The 19,068-nt window shown below is 52.2% G+C and overlaps 2 protein-coding genes and 1 long non-coding RNA gene across 5 annotated transcripts in view; 2 read left to right on the top strand and 1 right to left on the bottom strand.

Moving 5' to 3' along the window:
• Window positions 1-7,030, top strand: part of LOC119141016 (complexin-4-like) — a 12,222-nt gene extending 5,192 nt beyond the window's left edge. Inside the window, exon 3 of the mRNA XM_037372677.1 lies at window positions 5,277-7,030. Within this exon, the coding sequence (XP_037228574.1) occupies window positions 5,277-5,504 (228 nt within the window). The 3' untranslated portion in view covers window positions 5,505-7,030. The remainder of the gene's footprint in view (window positions 1-5,276) is intronic.
• LOC119141017 overlaps window positions 1-13,306 on the bottom strand; it is a 20,978-nt gene extending 7,672 nt beyond the window's left edge. The window contains exons 1-3 of one of the 2 annotated variants that reach the window (XR_005101800.1): window positions 12,951-13,306; window positions 12,212-12,405; window positions 9,424-11,254 (exon numbers count right to left, since the gene is read on the bottom strand). This is a non-coding gene — a long non-coding RNA (uncharacterized LOC119141017). Of the gene's footprint in view, window positions 1-9,423; window positions 11,255-12,211; window positions 12,406-12,950 lie in introns of those variants that run through there. The other variant, XR_005101799.1, reaches the window with a different exon arrangement.
• A 62-nt stretch (window positions 13,307-13,368) lies between these two features.
• Window positions 13,369-15,772, top strand: RAX (retina and anterior neural fold homeobox). 2 transcript variants are annotated; one of them, XM_037372676.1, is made up of 3 exons: window positions 13,369-13,902; window positions 14,033-14,250; window positions 14,932-15,772. In XM_037372676.1, exons 1-3 carry the CDS (start codon window positions 13,626-13,628, stop codon window positions 15,382-15,384), a joined length of 948 nt encoding a protein of 315 aa, XP_037228573.1. In that variant the 5' UTR covers window positions 13,369-13,625; the 3' UTR covers window positions 15,385-15,772. The 2 variants fall into 2 exon arrangements, with proteins under 2 accessions (XP_037228573.1, XP_037228572.1); XM_037372675.1 differs by having other exon boundaries at window positions 13,372-13,902; window positions 14,033-14,262.
• The last annotated feature ends 3,296 nt before the right edge of the window (window positions 15,773-19,068 follow it).

Below are 19,068 nucleotides of genomic sequence, written 5' to 3'. Positions count from 1 at the left end.
TCTCCAGCAGTATCTTGGCTTTGGTACACATTAGGTCCTCTTTGGGGCCAAATTTCAGTAATAAGAGTAGAAGGCTTGCCTCCAAGGTAGGGCAGGAGCTCTAAGCTGGCAAAGAAGATATTAAGCATGTACTTAGCTTTGCTGATTTGTGGCAGTTGCAAGTAAATTTTGCAGGATATGCTTTTCTGCACTTGTGTCTACCTATTTAGCATTTCTTGGTTGAAGGTCTGCTTTCTTTTCGTCAGCCCTTACGAAAACATATATCAGGAAGAAAATGAAATTATTACATGCATGCTATATGTCCCTGAAAAAAATTCAACTCCATGATGCAACATCATGGCAGAAAAATGCTCTCAGACCTGTGATAATGCATTAATTATTTTGAAAAATGAAAGTCATTTCAGGTAGCCTGTAGTATGGGACAGAAACCCTGAAAATCACCAGTATCAATCACTAGCACATATTGTAAATAAAAGCATGACATTCAGGACCAAGGAGGGCCCCATTTTCAGTGCAAAATCTAAAGCTCCATGCTATCTGGGCCAGATTTATAAGAGAAAGCAGTCCCTTAATGAACCTAATCCTATTAACAGAATTGTCAACTTAGGTTTGTCACCAGAAAGATGTTTTTAGCCATGAGACATTTGATCTGTGGGCAACTTTTTAATCTTTGGAGTACCCAATGCATTACCTCCATACAAAACATTTTTTTAAATGAGATATACAGATAAATAAATATATTGATAAAAATAAAACCCACACAAAACCCTTTTATTCACTTACTGCCTTTTTCCTGAACTGGGATACAGTAACCAATTAACTTCTGCAAGGTTTAAACAAAGAGGCTTGAGGTGCTAGTGCCTGTGATGCAGGAGAGGCACATCTGACCAGAGGCACATCCAGCCCGTCCAAAGACCTTGTCTGCAGCACAGCAACCTCTCCCCATGGGCCCCACCGTGCCCTTCACATTGCTGGTCTGCACATATATCCACCATGTCACCTCAAATGCCACTGCTCTCTGTCAGAGTGTTGTCACACAAATGCTGTTCTTCTGTCCACGTGCTGGGGGTTGTGTTGTGCTATGTGAATATATGATGCATGAAAAGCACCTCAGGAAGGGACTATGTCATCTGCCCCAAGCAGGTGGATCCCCTCCCCTCATCAAAGCACTTCTGTGGGCACCGCTCTACAAGATTCTCTGCTACGGAACAGCAGGATGTTTTTTTGTTCACTGATATTTAGAGGGAAAGAGTATTCAGATGCAATCAGGTGTCTTCTCAACAAGTGCTGCTAAAGACATTGAAAAGGAAAGCTTCTCACCATGAAAGGGACATGCAGTCATGTAATCTCAAACAGCTCTTGCTCTATTGTGCTCTGATGGGAATATTGTTAAGACTTGATTTAATGAATAGCGCTGTTCTAGAATTAAGGGATTTTTTACTTGTATGCAGCCATTACATAAGCTCTAGCTGTGCCCCAGGGGATGCACCAGCCAGGCAGAAAGAGAAACTTGTTTCAGGAGAAGCTCTTCAGTGCATACAGGCTTTAGACAAGTATCTGAAAACAAGTATTTGCTAAGCTTGAAGAATTCTTTTGCTGATCTGAATGTTTTCTTAATGGGCCAGAGTGAAACAGCTGTGGATCTCCTGTGAGAAAAACGGAGCCACAGTGTGGTTGTCAGAGCAGTGGGATCAGGATTTTGCTCCCCGGGAAGGTTAAGGCCAGGGAGCCAGGGGACCCCAACACAAGCAGTGCCCCTGCCCACTGGCATGGTCCCACAGGCTCCAAATGCAGCGGGAAGAGCTGGGGCTGGCAGCAGGGTCCAGCAAGTGCCCAGTGGCTGTCCAGGAAAAAAGGCATGGTCTCTCCTGGAGAAGCAGTTAAGAGGCCAGGCTCAGCAGGGGACCACTGTGGCATGGGCACAGCAGTGACGTAGCTTAGGGCAGGGCTGGGGGCCAGGCATGAGCTGAAGTGGGGTTTCTAGGCCCCAGGGGTAAGGGGGCTCTCAATGACATCAGCTTGGGCAACATGCTGGCGCCCACAAGGGCCCGACAGCTGGGATGTTGAATAGCCTCCCCCACCCCCCACCCTCGCACTCCAGACTGTGATCCCTGTGTGGGGATGGTGCAAGGGGGTGCTTATGGGGGGGCACAAGGCTGGTGGTTCCAACCCATGTCTCCTTGTCCCTACTTGCAAGGTACCTGCAGCCCTGCTGCATTGCTTATCAAAAAGCCCACTTGCAGGACAAGGCAAGATGAACTCTGGTTTTGTATGTAATTGGTGCAGTCCAGACCTGATGAATCACAGGACCAGGTCTGCCTGCCTAAGGATCTCTGCACATAGGCAGAGCTAAACTTTATGACAGGGTAAGTTAGGCCTAGGGAAAGCAGTACACCACACAGCGATGCTGGAAAAGTGTGGCTCCCCTGTGGATTATTCTGTCTGTGAGCTTTGATCTCTTTTGTTTACAATCAGACTTCGTATAAACAGGTGTTTAGACTGTCTGTTTTCTGTACACCTCTGTACCATGTATGTATAAAGAACTCCGTGTTGCACCTGTAACAAAATGGACCTGAGCCTGACTACGTCAGATGCAAACCCAGGATCACCAGGCACTAAGGCTCTATTGCCTGTGCTGTCGAGTTGTCAGACTAGTGTCTGACCCAGTTCTGGCCTGGGCACTCTCCCAAGCAGTTCCCAGAGCCAGTTTGGGAGTTAGGACTGGCATTCCCAATAGGCAGTTAGATGGGACCACCCTGTCTGGTAGGGCAAGAGAGTTCAATAGCATCACGGTGGGTTGTTCCAGGCCAGCTGGCCTTGGGGCAAGAGACCACTGCCAGGCATATTTAATTTACTAGAATAGATGTTGCTTCTGTGTTCTCAGAGATGCTAAAAGGGTGTCTAAGCACTTGCAGAGACCTGGAGACTATGGAGATTAAAAGTCATCAGGAGAGAGGCCATCCCGTCCAGTGCTTGCTTGCCAGGGTCCAGAGGGGCTTTCTGTATAGGTTTGTAGAGCCCATGGCCCCAGCTGTCCTGTCCATGAGGTCTGCCTGTTTTAGGTGCTCTCTGTGGTTCAAGCTGAGTGTATTCTGATGCAGGGTAGTGTATCTGGCCAGGTGACAGTCCCTACACGTGTGCATGCTGGGATAGCAGGGATCTGCACACCCTGCTCATGCTCAGACTGCACGCTGCTGTTTGACAACGACGTGGTGCATTTCCAGCACCACATTTCTGATCCCAGCTTTCAGAAGTGAGTGCTTGGAGCTGCAGGCTCACTGTGTAGTTGGGCACTTGCAGCATTAGCCTGACTTTAACAGCATCCTGTGGGAAAAATCTTCGGGTCTCTCCTTGAGAGAAAACAAGCTTTAACCCAATTCCACCAGACTTTTTTAAAAAACAAACAAACAAAACAACAGGTAAAATCAGAAACTTAATCCTACATCTCCATTTCAAAGCAAAGTAATGGAATCAGATCTGTCAAATTTTGGAAGAAGGAGAAAAGGCCATACATTTCTTACGTGTTGCTTTGCTTGTTGTTGAGCAACCCCACCCTGCAGAAGCTCATACTAGGTCTGTTCAAGGACAGCGTAAATGCCAAGTGACTAGAGGCAGGTGACTTCGGCAGAATTGTACTGCTTTAGACTACATCTGAATACATTCTTCTTTGGTCAGAGAACATTCTGAATCCCCAGGCTGTGTTGTGCATCACATCTCAGACTTCAGTAGGACAGTGGGCTTTGGTGCAAGAAGGCATCAAACAATTGTTCACGTATCATCCTCTACTGCTACTTGGGAGAATTTCAAAAGGGTTAGCTCCTCTGACATCCAGCACTCGCTGATTAAAAGTTTAACACATTTTTTTCCTGCCACACAACCAATAAAGAACACTTCTGCCAATTGGGATATTGTTTCTAGCTCCCACAGATCTGGTAGCAGCAACTCTTACCCAAACAGGTCAAGAAATGTCCTCACCCATTTTAGCCACATGGTAGTAACAATCATGATACACTCTCCATATTTGCCTAAGAGGTATGGGGAAGAATCAAGTTCAAGGGAAGTACAGTTATTGCAAACATCATTTTCCAAATATATGTAACAGTAAATAGTGGCTATGTTGTCAGGCATCCCAGTCTGCCTGTCCTTGCTAAGGCCTGAGACGATGCAGACATTGCTCATATCTGTCCTTCCATTCTTTGTTGCATTCATTCATTCATGCAAACCCAAGACCGCTCTCACTCTCAAAAACACCTCCTGCTGACAGCGTTGCTGCTTATTCATATCAGGCCCTTGCTGCTGTCATGCTTCATTTTGGAGATGTAACGAGGCATTAATGCTTATCTTTGATGTGTGAACTGTGTCAAAATACCCTGTTCTTCTGAGCTCTGGATCTATCACAATCCACTGTAAAATGTGAACAAAATCACCATTGTTTGAAACATAGACACAGCCCCAGCGTTTCAGCGGGCAGGCAGGAAGCAAGTGTGTGTAGCACTTATGGCATCTCAGCCCTTTTAATTGCTTAACCAGCTCCTTCTCCTGTCTCCTTTTGCTCTCTCAGACTCACACCCAACCTTCTATCCTCTCTTTTGTTGTCCAAGTCCTCCCATTACCCCACTTACCAGCACTGCTCTGATTATGTGTCAGGCAGCCCTTGCTCTTCGTCACAATTCCAAGATGCCAACCAAAGACTTAGATATAGTTTAGACATGGTTCAGGGAAGATGGGGACCTTCTTTCCGGTAATTCTTTACTAAGTTTAATGCATCTTTCTTCAAGAAGGTGTCAGTTTAGTGCTGATACCTAAAAATGCCCACCACAAATGAACAGGGGAAGGGTAGCCATATAGTTTTTCTAAAGCTATGGCTTCACCAACCAAATCGCAGAACAGCTGATAGCCTAGGCAGTAGATTGCAGCAGGTCTTTGGTGGATACAAGTAACTTGTGGTGGACTTCCTGCAGCATCAGCATGTTACCACAATTAACACATGTGGCAGAAGTTTCTAAAATGCCAAATGACACTGAGGACTTTGGTTTTGACACTACTGAAACCCTTCAAAGAAATATAATTGGCGTTTTCTGAAAAATTCTAGCACTGGTATGGGGGCTGACTGAGTGCCTGAATTCCTAAGTGGCATCTAAAAACTCTGAAAAACCCCTGCATATGTTTCAGTTCTCCCTAAAACAAACAAACAAACAAAAGCAAGACTCATCATAGACCCTGGGATAGCAGACATACTCTCATGTACTGTATCTATTTTCTGCTTCTTGTATCAGAGTGAACTGGATGAGAATCAAATACAGATGGCTGGAGACGATGTGGGTTTGCCAGAAGACCTTCAGAAGATGGTGGCAGAAGATCAGGTGGAGGAAGAGGACAAGGACTCTATCCTGGGACAGCTGCAGAACATCCAGAATATGGACATGGATGCAATCAAAGAAAAGGCACAAGCCACCTTCACCGAAATAAAACAGGCAGCTGAGCAGAAATGTTCTGTGATGTAGAAGAGATACCACTATCCAAGGGCTGTAAATTCAGTCTTGTCTCACATGGGCTGCAGAATGCAGGCAGGCAGAGGAATGCATTTAGCTCTATAGCATTACATGTAAATATAGAAAAGTGAGAAAGAGAAACTTAAACCCCGAGGGGGGATGTCAAAATTTACATGCTGTGACTGCTTAGTGTGAAGTTAGAACAGATCCTAATTTTTTAACATAACATTTTTCCCCATGGAAAAAAACAGAATTAGAAAAGCTAATATTGGGGGGAAATTGTGCCTTTTCCCATGTTTTCAGAGCCATCAAGATGCTATTAAATGTGTATTTTTTAGCAAAATTGTGCTTCTTATATATAACATATAGGTAACCACTCATTTAATAACCCTTTCAGAAATAAACACATATATTTCTAATAAAAAAATGTCTGTTTCAAAAAATATGAAACAAACCCAGTACTCAAATGTTGATGTTTTCTGCAAAAACTTAAAAAACAAGGCTTTGACCATCTCTGTACTAAATATAGCAAGAAGCTAAAAGCGAAGTGTATGACTTTACAGCTTGGGACAAAAATGTCAGCATATACAGAACTAGTGGGGACTTGTAGGGAACCAAGGCTGGGTAGCTATCAGCAATACCTGGTCAGTCTGCAATGCAGACTTCTCCAGGCTGCTCTAAGTTCACAGCCTCGTGGTCTTCAAATGCAGGTCAAACATGAAGTGGCAGCAGTGTCCCTCTGCCTGGCTGCTATGTGTGCCAAATGCTGGGGCCTGCGGTACCAGCAAATAACTTGTATAGGCTAAAATAAGCTAGGAGTTATCTCTATACAAGGCTAAACAGAAATCTGGGCCACCTGAAGGATTTGCCAGGGTAGGTCACCTAAACGCTGAGAAAAAGCATGGCTTTCACTAGTGCTAAATCTGAGTCTGTGGGACAGGCAGGATCTGATTCAACGGCTTTAGATTCAGGACCAAGCAAGATTATCTTTGCTGCTGTGCAGTTTTTTTCTGGGGAGAACCCAAGCAGGTGCTGGCACGACTGCCTCCAGCTCCTCCAGAAGCAGAGCTGATGCAGGTTAGCAGCTGGCGGCTAGTGGAGGAACGGCTCTGTGCTGCAGCCTGCAGCGCTGTTGGGGCTGCCAGCTGGGCCCATGCAGCCTGGGCAGGCCAGGGGGGCTGGCAGAGGTTATGGCCCACAGCCCCATGGTGGTTAAGGCAGGTGGGAGCACCAGCCTGTCTCTGCACTTGCATAGCCCTGGCAGTTATCATGCATGATAACCCATACAAAAGTTGTACGGCCCTTGTACATGGACAGTGTATGCAATGCTGCTCCTGAGGGGCTTGGATATTGTATAAAATTAAGGACTCTGTAAGCTGTCCAAGAGCTAGCCTGTGAATGAAATTTGTGAATGAATATATGTAGCACCTTCCTACAGGTTTATAAGTCTCTCTTTCTCTCTCTCCCCTCCCCTCTCCTCTGTCTCCACCCAATCAAGTAAAAACATTCATTTAAAATGAATAAATGCACAAAGTATGGTTTGTCTCTTCTTTCTCTCTTTCCCTTCCTTCCTTTCTCCCTCTGTCTTTTCACTTTTGTCTCTCCCTTTCTTCTTTTCTGCCTTTTACCTTCCCTCCCCTCTTTTCTCTCTCTCTTCTTTCCTTAATCCTGGCCTCCCATACTGGTCTGTGAAGTGCTAAAGATAAAATTGCAACACACTCCAGCTGTGATGGCTGCTTTGTACTGAGCCTGCTTTGCTGGGGTTGGCCCACGCCATCCAGCCCCACAGAGCAGTGGTGGCTGCCAAGCCCCAGCAAGTTGCAGTGCTTTAAGAGATGCTGGGCAGTCCGGAGAACTGGCTGTCCGCAAGGTCCATGGCCCTGGGCCTCCTCCCAGCCCCTGCCCAAACCATGCTGTACCTGGTGTCTGTCACAGCCACATCTGTGCCTCGCTGCAACACAGTCCCTGCAAACAGGCTTGCCAGCTGGACCTGGGACCTGCCTGGTGATCACTGAGCCAAATCCCGACTTCCCAGCTTGGCCTTGGACCTGCCTCCCTGCCACAGCCCTGCTTGGCCTCCCGGAGCTGCCGGTGTGCCCAGCCACCTGCCTTGGTCCTCCCTCGCACCTCTCTGGGGCAGCATGGGGCTGAGCCCTGCCCCACTGCCTGGGTACTGTGGCAGTCTCACCGCTCCTGGCAGCGATGTGGGAGCTACCGGCTCAGGGACAGGCCGAGGTGGCAGCTGTTGTTCCTGTCCTCTGTGGGACCGCTCTTGGATGCAAGAGATCATCTTAGGAAGGCTCCTTCAGCAATCACTATTCAAATATAAGCGGCATAGAGTCATTTGAAAAATTATCAAATATTTTCCCTGTTGTAGTCCCAAGAAAACAGGCCTTTTCTTCTCGCTTACTTCTTTCTTGCTTAAGAATCATACAAGTTGTCAAGTTTACCTTCCTTGTTTTTCCCAGAGGATGCCCTCCTCCACTCAGAAAAGGATGTCAGCCACTCTCCCGTTGTAATAGGTCATTTCTTTAGAGAAGACCTATCTTCAGCACATTCATCAAGCATCAGAGCTAGCAAATACTAGCGCTGACTCAAACACTGCCTAAAACCAAGAGACTTCTGATCCTATTTCTGTCTCTTGGGATCCTTCTCTCATGTCACCAGAGAATTTCACTATCTGTGTAGAAAGACAAGTGGGCTCTTTTAGGTGGTCTTTATATAGAGTAGTTAAAATAGTTGCCAGCTCAGTTCAAGCGGCCTTTGACTTGTGGGAATCAATCAGTTTCCCTCTGTATCTGTATAAATATTTGTAGGTGTCTCTGTACTGTTCTGTTACTTTACAGACTGCATTGTCTTACCTATAAAACACAAAAGTAAACAAGCCTCAGGCTTTTGACCTTTGAATTAAAATGTGCCTGGGACATCCTGAAAATCTTATTGAAAGCATCTGGTGGTTTAAAGGAGCTAATTAAATTCATCAGCACATATAGGATCAGCATTTTCATGGTTTAAAGGGTCAGAGAAGAAAGTACAGTCAGAATCACCAAACAAGCGATTAATGAGATTCCAAAAACATGTCAGAGCTGGCAGAGGTGAGCGGGGCTGGGAGGCGGCTGCAAGCTGGTGCAGGACAGGGGCCCTCCCCATCCACAGTGTGGGATGCTCCCCAGCCCTGGCACTGGCCACAGCCATGCTGGTCTGCTGCTGGGAAGGGAGCAGGCTGCCCTAGGCACCATTTTTAGAGCCAGAGACTTAAAAGCTCTCGGTCTGGAGTGGCAGAGCTGGGCTACTTTGCACGAGGAGCTGGTTTCTGCCCTGAGCTTGCATACAGTTTCCTTGGCATGCTGCGGCTAGGGCTTGCATCTGCCTTGTGGCTATCATCAGGCTGTGCACAGGAGTGATGGGGCAAAGTGGGTCCTGGCCCCGTGCTGGGCGGGGGGGGGGCAGAACTGTTGCCCCAAACGCCCCTAAGAGCCCCCTGCACAGCGTGCTGTGATTGCCAGGGCACAGCTGCCCTCAGCAGGAGTCTGATTCTCACCCCACTGGAGGTGGCTGCCCTGCTCCCTGCCAGCACCAGCAAGGTGCAGCCCCTCAGCCCTGCCTGTCCCTGTCCTCAGACTGCAGCTGCAGGCCTGGGGAGGCATGCTGATAGGAGGTGGTGGAGCCACACGTCACCAGGCATGCACTTCCCTAGATGCTTAGCCCAGGGGACAGACCATGGGGAAGTCTGGAGCAGAGCGGGCCAGGCTGGCAGGCAGTGCACTGACTCCAGTCCAACTCTTAAGAGAGAGGAAAGTGTTTCTCCAGTGTCTTGCACTAAACAGCCTTCTGCCTAAGGCCGCTGAAATCTTAAGGGGCAGACACTTGCATGTGTGTGCATGTGTGCTGGGCTCTGTGTGTGGGGATGCACTTGCGTGCAGGTGTGCACAAATGCACATGTACATATATGCACATGTGTGCACGTACGTGTATGTGCCTGTACATGTGTGTGTGTGCCTCTGTGTGCATGTGTGTGCGCGCTGCACGGAAGAGGAGCAGATTAAGGCATTAGGTCACATGGGAGCTACTGCTGCACAGACCCTACCTGGGATTTGGGTTCTTACAGTTAATAGGATCGCTGGAGCTCAAGGCCATCATCCCATCAAGATAAATGTCTCTAGTGCCCACTTTTAAGCAATCTGAATTCAATTAAGCTAATTGGAAAACAAGTAAAGAAGGATTGCATTAATATAGCCTTATAGCATGAATCGCCACTCCCTCCCTCAGGGGGAATGGCTGAGCGCGGTGAGCCTAACTGTCAGAGCCCACGCACCAGGCCCATGCCGCCCTGCTCCCAGAGCACCCACAGCTGGTCCCACACTCACAGCACCCCAGCTCCACAGCGGCTCAGGCACTGCACTGCACCGGAGGCTGCTCAGTGCTTTCTCTGTGATTCCTGCATGCCACAGAGCACCCTGTAAGTGATGGAGAAAACACAACTGCTCTCCAAGGGGTGGATAAAGAAAATTCTCACCAGAAAAAAAGCACGAGGTGACTGTCAAGGTACAGCAGCAGCTTCCTCATACATGAAGCTTTCAGAGTTCTTAAACTGCATGCTTAAGAACTTCTTGGGAGAAAAAAAAAGCAAAGCCAGTTTTTCTGGGTTTTAACATCTGCTGGATGATACAGAGCATGCAAACTGCAGTATGGTACAGGTTCCTGCTGAGTGAGTACTCCCTCTTCCCCTTGTTTCCCTTGAGTGAGTACTCCCCCTTCCCCTTGACGCACTCCCCCACCCCTGACCCCACCCCCACCCCCCCACCCCCCGACCCCTTCGATTTGCCGTCTGACCTTGAAAGTCCTGTTTATCTTTCTGGGAGGCACTCCCTGCTGCACATCACTGCTCTGGAAAGCAATGTCCCACCTGCAGAGTGACTTCAGCTTCAAATGTCTGCTCTGCAAGGCAGTAATTATTTCAGCTTGACATAAAGAAAAGACAGGAGGAAAGGAAGCAAGAATCTGTGGCATTTTATGCTGCTGATTTCATTGTGTAAAGCCACATCCCATACGTATGTCTCAACAGCACAAACAGGATCAAAACTATTCCATGTAGTCTTCACTGGGCATGCACAGGAAGGGGGTTATAGCACGCAGCTGCACTTTAGAGATTGTCAATCTTGAGAATTTTTGCTACCTTCCAAATGCAAGTTCAGCAGTGATTGTTCTAATAATACATTGCAAAAAACCTAAAAAAGGTGCTGGAAGAGGGGGTAGCTTTTTGAAAGGCAGGTAAGAAATCCCACTTTTTTCATCAGATACTGAATATTGATCCTGAGTGCCCCTGCAAATTTCCAAAGGTAAACGGTCTTTGTGAAGCTGTGATATACCACACTATCGATTTTTGAGACTTCATACTAGTATGACACACATCCCAGGGTCTCTGTGGCAGCGAGGGATTTAGCCAACAGCCAGTACGTTAGACTCAAAGGGAAATGTTCAGACAGTTACCTTTCTTTGCCATCCTAAACCCTCTGTGTTAGTCTCTCAATTATCAGAGGAACCATTAAGCCTTCCCTCCCCTCCCCAAAGCAGCGCGATGCCTCATGTGTGTGTCAGGGCATCACAGTCTGTGCCTGAAACATGGGAAGAGAGAAAAAGAGACATCCGGAGCCAGAAGAGTCAGAGCTGCTCTCTGTTCCACGACAGGATTGTAGGCTTGTTTCAGATTTTTGCAGATTGGGACCAAGGAAGTCGCTTCCTCTCTGTACAACTCCATTCCCCTGCAAGAAGGGTGCTATAGTGGTAGATGCAGTTCTGTACAGCAAATACAACTGTAATAATCTACTGCCGAGGAAAGAGGGTTCTTCTCTATTTGGGAGGAAGGTGTGCCTCATGTACTTTGTGGGTTATGTACCTGTCTTTAGGGCTGGAAGTTTTTTTGCTGTACATTTGTATTGTGATTATAACAGCAAAAAATCTGAGTCTTGTCCCTGCATTTGAAAATTTTGACAGGTGCCCTAAAAGCAGCATCTGTGCCAGGACCCAATGTCCTTTACAGCACAACTGCCAGACCAGAGCCTGGCTAAAGGGTTGTTGCTCTTGTGTCTCACCTTGCTATCATTTTTTTGGCCACAACAAGCAGAAACGATTCCCAAGTTTGCCCAGGGCTTCTGGAGGGACAGGCATGTTTTGTGCTGGTTGTGAGTGCTGTAAAACCCCAGCTCCAAATTAGAAGAAATTAGGGACATTGCACAGTTCATTCATCTTCACTAATAGAGTTCTTGGGAAATACACATGTAGATTAAAGGAACACAATGGCCCCTGGCTGATTGCTTTGAGTACCCTCCAATGCCCCTACAATGGTATTGACTTGCTTTTCATATTGAGCACAAAAGCCACACTAACCTCTTCTTGTCTCTCCTGTCAGCCTCTTCCCCCTTTGCCAATGGATGGCTGAGTTCTTTAGGCCCCAACCCGCTCCCCTGGCCCCTGCCCCTGCCCGAAAGCAGTCAGTGAAAGCAAACCTCACCTGGAGCTAGGAAAAACTGAGCGCTTCTACAGGGGATTAACTTTGGGACATCAGGCCATAAACTTTATAAAGGCGCAGGCACTGGCAGGGGCAAGCGCTGCCAATCTTCGTTTTGAAGCGATTCCTCTGGAAAAGTCTACACAAAATATTTCCTCTTGGGGTGTGGGGGGGTAGCAAAACTGAAGATTTGTTGAGGGTGAGGTCATACCTTTTATTAGAGTAGCTAATATATCTGGAAGAAGCAGCAGCAGTGCTGTTTTTCATTCACATACAGACTCCACAGGCTTGACACGGAAGCATCTTCAAAGCTTAGTGCAGGCTGAAAACCGCTCTGGATGTTGCTGTGCTCACCATGGCAGCTGGGACGAAGGATGGCTGGTGCCTGAGAGGAACTGGCAAGTGCTAGCATAAAAAGGGACAAAGTGACAGAAAGAGAAAAGCTGGAAAAATACTGATGCAGGAAGGAGTAAGTTGGAGGCAGAGGACACAATGCCGTTGCCTGGCCAGCCCGTGCCCTCCGCCAAGCCAAGCCCCCAGCAAGGTGGGGGCTGCCTGCCCTCCCGCAGCATCCCGCAGCTCCCCCCGGGGCCTGGCCCTGCCTCTGGCCGCCCAGCCCCGCTTGCCCCGTAGAGGATCGTGTCCCAGGGCCCGCGCTTCTCCCGGGGCCTGTCCTATAGCAACACCTTGGGCAACTTCCTTCAGAAACCATGTCCAGCACCTTCCCCGGACTTGCGAGGGTCGAGAGGCTGAGCCCCTCCCGCAGAGCTCTGCAGAGCCCGGCTGCCCCCCGGGCCGCAGGACCGGCCCGAGGGCAGCCAGACACAGGGCACCTGGCCCGGCCGGGGACCACGGCCCCGGCGCTGTTACCCCCCCTGCTCTTCACCCTCCGCACGTGACACCGCGCGGCGCCGCGGCACCCTCCTGGCTGTCACCTCTGGAAAGATCACCTGTGACACCGGCACCTGAAGAACGCCAGGGCTGGCCGACGGCTGGGGCTGCCGAGGGAAGGCGGTTCGGGGAGGCGCGGAGAGCCTGGAGCACGGCCCCGGGCACTGCCCCGGACACCCGTTGGCTTGCCGGCCAGGCCCCCTCCCCCTCCGCGGAGCCCCCGCTCCCGGGCCCGTCCGGCGCGGCCCGGCCTGCGGCCCCCGCCGGGCCGGACCGCTCCCCCGCGCCCTGCGGCCGCCGGCCCCACGGCGGTTTCCGACGGCGCTCGGCCTGGCCCTGGCCCCGGGGCTCCAATTGCGGGACTCGGCGGGGCGCCCGGCCTGGGCCAGCCCCCGGCAGCAGCGGGGGCCGGCCCGCCCCGCCTCGAGGGCCCCGGATGGCATCGCCCGGCGCCGTCTGGGGCCGGGGCCGGGGCCGGCGGGGCGGGGCGGCCGGCGCGGGGAGGGGGGGCGGTGGCGGGCGCTGCCGGCGGGGCCCTGGGGATGCCTTGCCTCCCCCGCCGTGCCGGAGCGGCGCGGGGGCCTCGCCTTCCCCGTCGCCCACCGCCCCCCGGCACTCCTCCCCCGCCCCAAGGAGGCCAGCCCGCCGGGCGGTGCCGTGCCAGAGCTGCCCGCGCCGCCCCGGGGCCGGACTAGGACCGCAACGCCGCGCCGGGGCCCCGGGCCGGCCGCCCCATGCACCCGCCCGGCGCCCCGCTCGCTATGGCCGAGGGCGCCTTCTCGCTGTCCGCGCAGGCGGCGCGGAGCCCCGGGGGGAACCCGTCGAGGCTGCACAGCATCGAGGCCATCCTGGGGTTCACCAAGGAGGACGGCCTGCTGGCCCCCTTCCCCCCCGACGGCAGCGCCGGCAGCGCCAAGGAGGCGGACAGGCGGGGTCCCCGACACTGCCTGCCCAAGATGCCCGTCGAGCCGCCGCCGATCGAGCCCCAGGGCCGCGCCGAGCGCTTCCAAGGTGAGTGCGGCGGGCGAGAGGCGCCGGGGGGTGGGTGGGCGCCTCTCCTCCGGGCGCCTCTCCTCCGCTCCCTCGGCGGGCCCGGCGGGGAGATCGCGCTCCCCGTGACCCGCCCGTCTTTCCCTCGCAGAGCCGTACTGCCCAGGCAGTGCCAGCCCCGAGCTGCCCGCTGGCAGCAGCGGCGAAGGGAAGCCGTCGGACGAGGAGCAGCCCAAGAAGAAGCACCGACGGAACCGCACCACCTTCACCACGTACCAGCTCCACGAGCTGGAGCGCGCCTTCGAGAAGTCCCACTACCCAGACGTGTACAGCCGCGAGGAGCTCGCCATGAAGGTCAACCTCCCCGAGGTCCGCGTTCAGGTAACGCCCACCTCCGCCCCGCCGGCCTCCGGCATAGCCCCGCGCCGGGAAGCCCCGCACAGCCCGGCACGGCGCGGCACGGCAGGGCAGGGCTGGACAGGGCTCGGTGCGGCCCAGCGTTTCCGGCGCCGGGACCCCCGGCCCGGCGTGGACCCGCAGCCCTGGCGGTCGGAGCAGCGCCGGCCCGCGGGCGCGGTACCCGGCCCGGCACCAGCGCCGCCGGCCGCTTCTGGAGATGGCGCTGTCCTTCGCGGCGGCCGGCGGGACAGGGTGAGCGCGGGGTCGTTTTCCGTTCAGCGGCCGCGGGGTCGGGCCTCCGCCCGGCCCGCCGCTGCCCCTTGCCTGGTGCGGCCCGGCCTGGGCAGCTGAAGCCGCGGTGCAGCGGGGCAGCAGCTAGCGGTAGGCCAGCAGGTGGCTTGTGGGCAGCCGAGCTGGCTCTGGCGCGGGGCTGTTGCTGGGCTGCTTTCCCGCAACGCAGCTCCCTGCCGAGCGCAGGGCTGTCGGGCCGTGGGGGAGCGCGGCCGGACCTCCTGCTGCCCTAGCTCAGCACGGTGGCGCCTGCAGCTCCTTTGCGTTTCCCTCGCTCCGTTGCGTGCTGCTCACCCTGGGAAGAGCCTCTGCCTCGGCAGGGACAGCCCTGTGGCCTGGCTGATGTGGCTGTGCTTGCAGGTGTGGTTTCAGAACAGACGGGCCAAGTGGAGGCGGCAGGAGAAGCTGGAGGTGACCTCCATGAAGCTGCAGGACTCGCCTATTCTCTCCTTCAACCGCTCCCCCCAGGCAACACCCATGGGTCCTCTCAGCAGCAACCTGCCCCTTGAGACGTGGCTCAGCCCACCTGTGGCCAGCAGCACGGCCCTGCAGACCCTGCCCGGCTTTGTGGCCTCACCGCAGAGCCTGCCTGGCAGCTACACACCACCACCCTTCCTGAACTCTCCGGCCGTGACCCATGCGCTGCAACCTCTGGGGGCAATGGGGCCACCGCCGCCTTACCAGTGTGGGGCCACCTTTGTGGACAAGTTCCCCTTGGACGAGGCAGACCCGCGCAACACCAGCATTGCCGCCTTACGGCTGAAGGCCAAGGAGCACATCCAGTCCATCGGCAAACCCTGGCAGACAATCTGAACTCCCTCTTCAGCGCCTGGGACAAGCCCATGGGGGAGACCGGTCCTGGGACAGCCAAGGGATGCCCCTGACCCGTTCTGGCTCCTCCAGACAGCCAGGCAAGGGAGGGCTGTCCTTTGCGCCAGCCTTTCCCCCACACCTTGACTTGCTTTGTATTTTGTGGTCCTTTTACTTCCCTTTTCCACATGCCCTGCAGAATTAGGGGCCTGATCATAGCTTAGGAAAAAAAAAAAAGTCTCTTTTGCTCTCCCTCCTTGGCTGGACGCTTTAGTTGCAATAAAAGCTGCAGTAGGGTGAAGAGCTGTGTAAGTAAGGTGGCTGGGAACCGAGGCCTGCGTTACCAAGGGAGGGTTTTCTGCTTTTGCACCATTAAATGGCATGACCTGCATGAGGGCTGCACATTGTGATTCTGCACCTGAACAGGCTGCTTGGGCCAGACCCTCCGCTGCCTGTGACGCACAGAGGGGTGGGACAGGCCAGGCGGTGGGCCCTCCTCCCTCCTGCTGTGGCAGCAGGACCCTGCCCCACTGGCTGTGAGTGCTGGGGCCTGCAGACCCGTGGTGGGGAGCGCACCTGGCTCTGGCTGCCTGCTCGACAAGGAGGGGCCAGGGCTCTGGTAGCCCACGGGCCGGGCGCAACACTCCCACAGCTGCCCTACTGGGGCAGCCCTGCGTTTTGGTGGGCTTTGTCCACCCCCACCCCAGCAGGCTGGGGTTGGCGCCAGTCCCCTGGCCCTTGCTGCCTCTTCGGGGAAGGGGACTCATGGGTGCTGCCAGGCCCCATGCCCCCGCAGCCCAGCCGCCAACAGGGGGAGACAGGCAGTAGCTGACTGGGTGCTGGCTGCCTGGCTGGGTGGCTGGAGCCGCCAGTGGGAAACTGCTGGGTGCATCCTGCCCAGTGCAGCCCCCGAGGTTGGCACAGCGCAGGGGCATGCTCATTCTCCCACCCACCCAGCGCCCACTGCCAAGCTGCCGAAACTAAAACTGCAGCATCTTTATTTTCCATTATCTCTGTTACTGCCTGTAATGGGGCTGAGAAGCTGTAACGAAACACCCCTTCTCCTCCACTGGGCACGGGGTGCTCTACACACTCTGGAGGTTGTGGCAATTAACGTTTCTCATTAGGGAAGAGAGAAGGATGCACAAGTGCCCTCATTGTGTCCTGGGATGATTCAATGCAGACTGGGAGACCTCTCCTTTCACCATTTCCCACTCGTTGTGGCCAGACAAAGGCTGGCGTCTAATTATATTTTCACAATCTGTGCGTATCTTTTAAGAGTCCTGTCAGAAACAAGTATGTCAGCTTTGTTCAGCTTCACTTCAGAGAGCTTTTTAACCTTAGACAGCAGTTTCTAAACATCCCTTCACAGCCTTCTCCACAGCAGCCCCCGTCTATTGTCTGGAGAGCTGCTTTTACAGATGATAATGGGAATCCCTCTATTTTGCAATGCCTTTTCCTCTCTCCCTGGCCTCCCTGCGGATCCAACCCACCTCTCCAGACTGGAGTGCATGCTACACCAGGGCCCCAGGCCTTCTTTCCCTGAGCTGTGTTGGTCCCGGGGTTGCCAGGGAGGCCCAGCGAGTGGACCCTGCCAAGTTCCAAGGCAATGTGGCCCTATGTGGGCAGGACCTTCCTGCTGGGCTCTGGACCTGTCAGTGTTTGTGTATCCGTGGTGGTGCCCAGTCTTCCCAGCCCACAGCTCGGTGCTGCCTCATCAAAGAAAGTACCATGCTGTCAAGAAAAGAAAGCGCTGTTGCTGTCGGGACCAAGGAGATATTTTGCTAACTTCTGGTAAGGAGACCTGAGTCAGCTGCTGGGGTGAGGGGAGGAGAGCAGAAGCAGTACCCACTTCAGTTTTCAGGCCTTACTCCAGTGGTCCTTTCACAGGTGAGCTTTGTTTGCATTACCAAGGATGCAGAGTTTGCCAGGCAGTGGCCACAACGGAAGGATGTTTTTTGGTGTGCTTGAGAAGTGCCTGCACACCCTGGCCGGTATCAGTAGTGCATGCACACTAACAAACGATGGCACAGGCTGTGCACACTCTTCCTCCCTGGGGGCAGGAACAACTCCACTTATCTTTGTTGGCTGCAGTCCAACTGTGGCTCTGGTGCTGAAAACCCTCCTGTCTGTGAGTACATCTGACTGTTGCCCAACAGTTTTTACCTGTCCTTACTGCTCGTGATTAACAGGCAATTCCCCAAGATTCCAGTGATGCTTTTCCACATTTTGACACTACTGCCCTCTCCAGCTCTTCTGTATCCTGCAAAGCCATTGGAAAGATGACACCACCACCACCACCACCACCCCGGGGTTCTGATCAGCGCTGTAACTAGCACTGATGCCTGGTTACTTGAGATCGAAGTTAGTTAGTTAAAAACTAACAGTAGATAGAAACACAGTGACAGGACAGCAGAAACAGCAGCTGAAGAAACCTTTTCACTTCTATTAAGCACCTGATCCAACACCTGCAAGCAAAAAAAGAAAGGTTATGCCAGGCTATGGTGTTTGTGTGTTTGTTCTTTTACTGACACATTAAAGCGGGTCTTTTGTTATACACTGTACATGTGAACCCTGTAATGAATGAACTGTGTGCAGTTATGTCTTTCAAGGAAAGCTATGAGTTTATTGCTAAAAATAAGTATTTTAAGCAGCTAAACATAAGTGAAAAATATTTACCTGTCTGTGCCTAAACAAATAAAGGGACAGAGGCATATGCAAACTTGTATCTTTCCTGTACCCTGTCTAGTTTCCTGTGTTCCTACACTTTCTTTCAAATTGTCCCATTCCATTTTAAAAGCCCATTTGTTCATTTTGTTGTAAATATCTTCTCCTTCTTAATTGGGTGCCGAGTCTAATAATCCTGCCTCAGCTTGTTAAGTGTACAATAGCAGTCAGAGTTAATGACCCATTAGTGATTAATTCCTTAAACAGCATCTAATTGCTCACTGTAAAACCTTTTCTTAAAACTGGATTAAATCATCTAGATCCTTAACCACTTCTTTACTCTAACTTTGCTAAGGCTATTAGCCTGGCCTTTTCTGAGTGATCTATTTCTTCTTTTGCTTAAACTGTATTACCAAGATAGCAGATTTAGTGCCTATATTTGACTACTTTGCAACATCTGAAGTTCTAAGAAGAAGAATACTGATAAAAGACTGCCGGTGAAAATACTATGAAATTTACTCCTTTGCAATGAGACAGTCGCAGACAGTGAATGTTCTTTCGCAAACCACAGCACACCACCTTTTGGAGGGAGAGGTCGACTCATAGGACAGGGTCTGTCAGCGGTCGTAGTTATGGAAGTGTGTAGGCTTTGGCGGGTGAAGCTGTAAATACTTCTTAAGAGTTTTCCCAAAAAAACCTTGGTTTTCACTCAGTGTCCTGGATATGAGGCAGTTGGCAAGGGCTGCCCTGAGAGACTCCTTGGAGGGATTGCTCCATGGCGAGGAATCCTTGCTAGCCTACCATGGCACAGATCCCTGCTTCTGGGAGTACTGCACCTCCCTTCTCAGCATGGGGCAAATAACTACTGAGGAGGCACGAACCTCACCGGGAACAGGAGGCAAGACAAGATGTGTCTGCTACTGGTCAGACTGGACTCTCACATTGTCAAAGGGGCCTTGGGGAGGGCAGCTGATGTCAGAAGCCAAGGAGCTCCTTCCTCTTTCCCTTCCTTCCCCATTT

The sequence above is a fragment of the Falco rusticolus genome, chromosome Z (assembly GCF_015220075.1).
Source record: "Falco rusticolus isolate bFalRus1 chromosome Z, bFalRus1.pri, whole genome shotgun sequence".
Taxonomy (NCBI): Eukaryota; Metazoa; Chordata; class Aves; order Falconiformes; family Falconidae; genus Falco; species Falco rusticolus.
The sequence above is the reverse complement of the archived record's forward strand: the minus strand, read 5'-3'. Positions and strand labels throughout refer to the sequence as shown.